Raw genomic sequence first — 7,500 nt, forward strand, 5'->3', positions numbered from 1 at the left:
TCATTGATGTGGGTTTCGCAGAACCTGCCGGTGTCTCCCGGAGGACAGTGGCAAAAGATGTCGTTGAGGAGGTCCTCGCAGGTGGCCCCAGAGGCGCAGGGATTCGAGACGCACTCGTCGATGTCTGTGTCGCATATCTCACCTGTCGAGGGGATGCGTTTAAAAGCTCATTTGATAATAGAAGAGTAGCGAATGTGTTTAAAAGGTCATTTAACATTGAAATTAGAGATCTGTTTAAAAGCTCGCTTGATAATGGAAGAGTAGCGAATGTGTTTAAAAGCTCATTTGATTTTGGAAGTAGAGAATCTGTTTAAAAGCTAGCTTGATGATTGAAGAGTAGCGAATGTGTTTAAAAGCTAGCTTGATGATTGAAGAGTAGCGAATGTGTTTAAAAGCTAGCTTGATGATTGAAGAGTAGCGAATGTGTTTAAAAGCTCATTTGATTTTGGAAGTAGAGAATCTGTTTAAAAGCTTGCTTGCTATTGGCAGAGTAACTAACGTGTTTAAAAGCTCATTTGATTTTGGAAGTAGCGAATGTGTTTAAAAGCTCATTTGATTTGAAAGTAGCAAATATGTTTAAAAGGTCCTTTGACATTGGAAGTAGAGCATGTGTTTAAATGCTCATTTTACATTGGCAGTAACGAATGTGCTTAAAAAGCTCATTTGGCATTGGAAGTAGCGAATTTGTTGAAAATGTCATTTGATATTAAAAGCAGCGGATGTGTTTAAAAGTTCATTTGACATTGGAAGTAACGAATGTATTTATTGGAAAAGCTGACTTAATTATAATTAATTTATGAAATTTCTATTTGATTGTTGTATCTAATCTTAAAAAATGTTAATTTGATTGTCCATTACTTCTCTTGTAGTTTATCTATTTCCTTATTTCTTTTCCTCACTGTTGGAGGACTTGATCTTATAGTATCCTACTTTTCCAATTAGGGTTGTAGTTTAGCTAATAATAATAATAATAATAATAATAATAATAATAATGAGGATGATGATGGTGAGACATGGGGACCTGGTAAAAGTTTTCCAGGATCTTGGGAGAGAGGTACTTCGCATCAGGTTGCATTCAAGCTGACCTTTCTTTCTGTATTTACTTTTTAAAATGTTCAGTTGTTTGCATTTAATTTTGTAAGGATTTTATTTATTTGTTTGGTATTACATTTTAGATTTAATAGAATATCCATATGCATATAGTTACTTTGAATAAGAAAACTTTTTTTTTTTTTTTTTGCCTTTTCGCCTACTTGTTAACAGCTAATTATAGTGTGTCCCTAGGTATATGATTAGTCTAATTTTATCGGCAATTAACATATATTTGCCTTATGAGCTGTTGTAGCTTGCTAGACAATTATAGCTATTTAACTTGTTTCCCTACAATAATTGCAGCCATTATAAATTATAATAATAGTAATAATAACAATTATCCCCATTATTTCAATGCTGATCTGATAAGACATTTAAATTAAACTAAACATCTAGTGACTCTAGTTATCTGTAATGAAAACGAAAACTCCCATCAATCAGAACAAAAATAGAATTATTGACAAACGCGTTACCTGTATATCCTGATTGACAGATGCACTTGAAAGCATCAACCATATCGACACAAGTCGCCCCATTTTGACAAGGGTCTGGCTGGCATTCGTTGATGTCCGTCTCGCACTGGACACCTTCGTACCCGTGGGGACATTCGCATGCGAAATTGTCCAGAAGGTCAATACAAGTCCCGTTGTTGAGACACGGCTCACTCTCACACTCGTTAACCTCCTCTTCGCACTGTTGTCCTGCAATGGATATTTCACACAATAATAATAGGGAAGTGGGGAATATGGGGGAAGGAAGAGTACCCCTGGATACAATCCAGTTTACAGCTCAAAGGCAGGTACTCGGGAAGGGAAAGATTCAGGAAATAGGGAGAAAGAGAAGTACAGGAGAAGAATGAAAGAGAGGGGCAGACCCTCTTGCGATGTTAGGGAATTGGTATTATTATTTAGATTTAATGGATATTTAATGAGGCGAATAAAGTCATGAGTAAATGGTGAACCTGAATAAATATAATCTCATATTTTATCTAAAGATTGTGAATTTAGGAATCTTGGTATGATTATTTCCCTTCTGTTTGGTGATTAATTTCTTTGTCGGTATGTTTGTATGGATTTAGAAGGGTGACTGAAAATATTTTACTTATTTACTTACTTTGATGGCTGCTTTTCTAGTCCCGTACAGCAAGGGAACCCTACTCTTTACAGGACCTCCACAGTCGTTTTATCATGTTCGTTCAAGAGCATTCAACATTTCACATGGCGTATTTCTCATTTACTGTCAAATCGTCATAATCGAAGCAATCACAGTGTAAGAAATTTCTCTTTTTCTTTGTCTGTATCTTTTCCCACTTTTATGTGGGGTTGATGTTGACAAAGAAGAAGAAGAGAAACTGAAGTTTTTCTTATACTGTGATTGCTTCGATTGTGACGATTTGACAGAAAATGAGCAATACGTCACAATCGAAAATGAGCAATACACCACAATCGAAGCAATCACAGTACAACAAAGTCTCCAGTTTCTCTTGAAAGCCTTAATATCTTCAATCATTAGGATGTCTCGTGGGAGCTTATTGCATAGTCTAAGGGCAGCATATTTAAAGGATCTTAAGCCTATAGTAGACATATATCTACGTTCCAATAGTCAGAAAACATCAGTAACTATTCTCGTGTCAACACGCTTTGTTGGCTACGCAATATGTAGCAATTCTCTTATGCATAGATTTTGCAAGTGTTTACCAAGATGTTGACTTAGTGACGGACGGCAAGAGATTAAGTTTTGCGAGACATAGGGATGAAACTTCAAGAGAGAAATACTCTTTTATCAACTGGATTGTTCAGCCTTATTTCAGACGTCACAGGCTTAAAATAAAAAATGCTAAGCAACATATACCGCACATTTTGGTAACCTAATCAAATTTTCACTCTTACAAAGTTTGACTTTAGGTTAGCTCTTAGCTTGGGATATTTCGCTTGGATTCCGGCAATAAAAATTTTTAGCCAACAGAAATCTGCTTGCAGGCACATGGCGTTCGTAGGAAAAGCTTAATGAATAAATGGTGCATATAAATTTGTATTGCCTTTTTTTTTTATTCAGAAAGAGCAGTTAATTCTGAGATTCTTTTCAATTGAGGCCATAGAAATGTCTATTCAGAACAGCTGTCTTTTGTCATCATATCCGTCTATATATTTGCTTACACTGTTAAAAAAACTGCAATTTATATCGGAAATTCTCCGTAAAAATATACTGTTCTAAGCCGTATTTCAGTAAACTACAGGCAACCGTAATTTTACCATATTTTCTTATTATCTTTTACAGTTGGTGACCGTGATATCACTCCTTTACGTCAATATATCCATATTTAAAACAGTAATTGTCTGTCAACTTGTCCAATATACCCGAATTAATCTTTTTGATATGCCTTTGCCCACTGTAGCGTGAGCAGAAGCATCCCGATGGACTTAAAATAAGATAGCCGACCTTTCAGACCACAGAATAGCTTCATCTTCTTGCTCAGGTCTTCACTCACAGTAGATTACCCAAATTCTAAATGAAACTTTTGACTGCCCTGAGACGAGTAGCCTCTTTGTCTTTTCAACTAAATTCCTCCAACCATTTCACGCTTGGACAAAGTTCCAGTGATCCCAAATCGACGATTGATGGGAACAGTTATATATTTCTTTACTAATGTTCTACTCCGAATAGTTTTCCTTGATTTCAGGAGTGTATCAAATTCATAAATATTCCACGGAGAATCACCTTTTTCATGGCCTAAGCACATCATGAATTTATTAATTAAGCTATAAATAAAAATTAAAACCCTATTTTACACCGAAAGTCTCTCTCTCTCTCTCTCTCTCTCTCTCTCTCTCTCTCTCTCTCTCTCTCTCTCTCTTTTATTTTGCAGATATCGCTTAGGGCTGGACTGGAGAAGTCTCTGTTTTCTTAATTTTTGTTTTTCCAGGCTTGTCTCAGCCTCTTTAAGAATAAAAAGATAAACACAATATACGTTTACAATCACACAGGCAGAAGTGCTTAGAGAGAAAACACGAAACTAAAGATTTACTTTCCATCAAAATGAAACGAAGAATTTTGCCCATTAAGGAGATGATGAAACATTTTCTGAAAATTGAACAACTAGAAAAACAGTGGAAATGAAAGGTCATGATAAAAATTATGTTTTCTGCTGAGTGGAACAGAAAAGTTTGATATCAATTTTCCTTTGCCTGTAAAGAATTTCAGAATATGTAAATACCAACCAAAATGGCATTTAATACCGAATTCTACCTTGGGAATATATATCCAATGGAATTCATTTATGATAATAGCTTCTGGTTGGGCAGAGATTCGAACTCATGCCATATTTAACACAAGTGAATGAACCTACACACACAGAAGCACAAACGCACACACTCGTAATTTATCCTGGATGACGGGAGGACGACAAAATAGGTATGTTCCCCGAAAAAATAATTGTTTCTCTTCAAAGGAGCTGTGAAAAACAAACGTGATAGTTAATCGACTGTAATGGATAGTAGCTAGAGTGGAGAATGGTAGAATTAGCAACCTTTCCTTAAGTCACTTCCGGAGAACCGAAAGTGGAAGACATTCTGGACCCACAGTATGTATGTATGTATGTATGTATGTATGTATGTATGTATAACAGAGCAAACTAAAGTAGAGGATATTCTAACAAAAAGTAAGACAAATAAATGGACATGGTCAGGAAATATAATGAGAATGACAGAAAATAGAATTACAGACTGGGTCCATACAGTTTGCAAAAGAAGCAGAGGAGGGAAGAGAAGACGAGGGATTAACGAACCAAAAAAAATTGCGGGTATAAACTGGCACAGAAAGACCATAAATAGACGCCAGTGTAAGGACATGTCTGAAGCCTTTGTTCTGCAGTGGACAAGTAACGGCTGATGCATGTATGCATGTATGTATGTATGTATGTATGTATGTATGCATTCTTACCTGAATATCCTGGACGGCAGTGACACAAGTAGCCAAACTCCATAGGCGAACAGGTTGCTGCATTTAAGCACGGATCACTAAAGCAGTCGTTGATGGGCAGGGTTGGAAGGTCCGTATAGGCAGCCTATGGGTTAAGTGAATATCTTCATAATTCTTTTGCGATAAATATATGATTTTACAATTGGAATATCTCATCTGGATTTTCAAGGTTGTTTCAAGAAGAACTACTTGTATTTTAAGTTCATGTCAACACAGATCTGTAACAATATATAGAGCATTCATTCATTACATCCGATTTTCTAATATGGCAATGAAGGGAGTCTCAGCTGTTTTATATTATATTTTGGCGCAGACTATCTGCAGATAATTACCTGTTCGTCACCTGTAATACCTTCGCAGTCAAATAATGAAGTAGATCCTGGTGTAGCGGTTGGGACTCCATCGGGGCACCTATTATATAGATGAATATAGTTACAGTAATACAAGTAGTAAAAGTAACAAAATATTCATCAGATAAAAAGTAACAGTAATATATAGGAGGTAACATTAACAGTTAAAAAAATCCATTGTAATGGTCGTTGAAATATGGAATTAAAGTAAAGATGTCAAAGTTTGTTTGACAAACAATATCTTTATCTATTAGTGACACAATAAGCAGTGTAAACAATCTGTCTATCGTATCATATGTTAAGATGGATTTTAAAAAAGATAAAATCCATACTCAGCAACTTCATGAACTGTTATATTTTTTGGATTATATATTTCCCTTTTAGTCTTTTGTTTTTTGTCCGCGTGATTGCGTTATTCAGTAATTGAGCACGAGTTCCACGCTCTGCTGAACTCGGTGCTAAATTCAGGGATTAATGGATATATAGATACTAGTGTTTGCGACCCGTCAAAAATGACGGCGAAATATTTAGATAGATATGAGCACACGCATACACACGTTTACACACAGATTCAACCCTACCCACCCCTACCCTCTCCTAACTACAACCCCTCTCACAATGATTATACATCTGGCAAGGTCGTTGGGCGTGACCGGATATATATATATATATATATATATATATATATATATATATATATATATATATATATATATATATATATATAGAGCGAGACACTTGCTCTTTATGAAAAAAGGGAGATTGTTTTCTTGGAAAATATTCCCGGTACTTCCAAATATGGACATGCAATACATAATAAAACCCACAAACTTTAAATTTTTACAAATATACTGGTTTCTATGTATAATTAAGTGTAAGATATAGGCATTATGCCTGACATTTCATATTTTTTTTTATTGACAATTCCCTTTTTTTGGATACAAAAATCAAAAAGTATAAGAATATGGCATATTTGACAAACATTCTAGTATGCTGAATGTGACAACACGGCAGCTCATCGTGATTTATTGATACGAAAATTACCAAAATGATACCCATTTCGTGAACCAGTTTTTTTAAGTAACGTTTAATTTATAACAATGTGCACATAATCCGTTATATTAGTACTATCTGGAGGACTAAGCTCTTAATGTACGCCAAAATAACCAAGAAATATAAAAGGAAATTCGTCAGCATGGCAGAGAAAAACCAGGCTTGAAACGTGTTCCACCAAGAGAGATACTAATTTTGATTCAATTTCTTCCTATAAACTGGCGTTATAACCATTATGTCAACCGATCACAGAAATACAATAATTTCTCACTCAAAGGGTGAAAGCATTTTAAACGTTTTAGATGCAGTCTGAGCAAAGATCTGCCTGTAGTTTTATTCTTCTGGAAGCGTTTTAAACTTTATAGTTTCTGTCCGAATGAAGTTATGACAGTAATTTTAGTCTTCTGGTCACGTACATGACGAAAGGCGTAACATATTAGACAGCAAATGAAAATACTTCAATGTTACTCTTACCTTGTACACTCGGTCTTTCCTTCATCCTTTTGGAAAAATCCCCGTGGACATTGCAGGCAGGGCTGCAAACCTGTCTCCGACACCTGGCCCCTTCCACATGGAACTGATGAATCGTTAAAGAATGTAATTAGCTTCGGGCGACTGTTAGAATTTCAAATACAGTACGGAAAACTGTAAAAAAACTGATTAAGTTCCATTTGATTTTCATTGTTAGAGCCTCTGTTGCTTTCAAAATACATTACCTTCTGTAATTCTAAAAAGTTTAAACTAGTGAATACAAATGATTCTCATCTGAAGTTATGGCTACCAGTCTGTCGTATCCATTTATTTCAATTGTTAGAGCGTATGTTTCTTTCTAAATACATTACCTTCTGTAATTTCAAACAGGTTAAACTACTGCTTACAAATGATTCTCGTTCGACCACGAGTCTGCCTAGTACATGTAAATACCCTGTAATGATAATCAGGTACATGAACGGATATACTGCATCTTTTTATTCATGATATACAGTACAGTATGTACGAATGAGATACCAGAGGGAATAAAGGTTTT

At 35.4% G+C, this 7,500-nt stretch overlaps 1 protein-coding gene across 3 annotated transcripts in view; it reads right to left on the reverse strand.

Annotated features, from left to right (window-relative positions):
• The window catches only part of LOC137640188 (sushi, von Willebrand factor type A, EGF and pentraxin domain-containing protein 1-like), a 157,994-nt gene that overhangs the window by 60,296 nt on the left and 90,198 nt on the right, over positions 1 to 7,500 (reverse strand). For all 3 annotated transcript variants that reach the window (XM_068372720.1, XM_068372718.1, XM_068372719.1), the window contains 5 exons: positions 6,948 to 7,050; positions 5,403 to 5,481; positions 5,032 to 5,155; positions 1,566 to 1,793; positions 1 to 142 (listed from right to left, as the gene is read on the reverse strand). The exon at positions 1 to 142 is cut by the window's left edge and continues 57 nt beyond it. In XM_068372720.1, the coding sequence (XP_068228821.1) occupies positions 1 to 142; positions 1,566 to 1,793; positions 5,032 to 5,155; positions 5,403 to 5,481; positions 6,948 to 7,050 (676 nt within the window). The remainder of the gene's footprint in view (positions 143 to 1,565; positions 1,794 to 5,031; positions 5,156 to 5,402; positions 5,482 to 6,947; positions 7,051 to 7,500) is intronic.

This window comes from Palaemon carinicauda, chromosome 4, assembly GCF_036898095.1.
Source record: "Palaemon carinicauda isolate YSFRI2023 chromosome 4, ASM3689809v2, whole genome shotgun sequence".
NCBI lineage: Eukaryota > Metazoa > Arthropoda > Malacostraca > Decapoda > Palaemonidae > Palaemon > Palaemon carinicauda.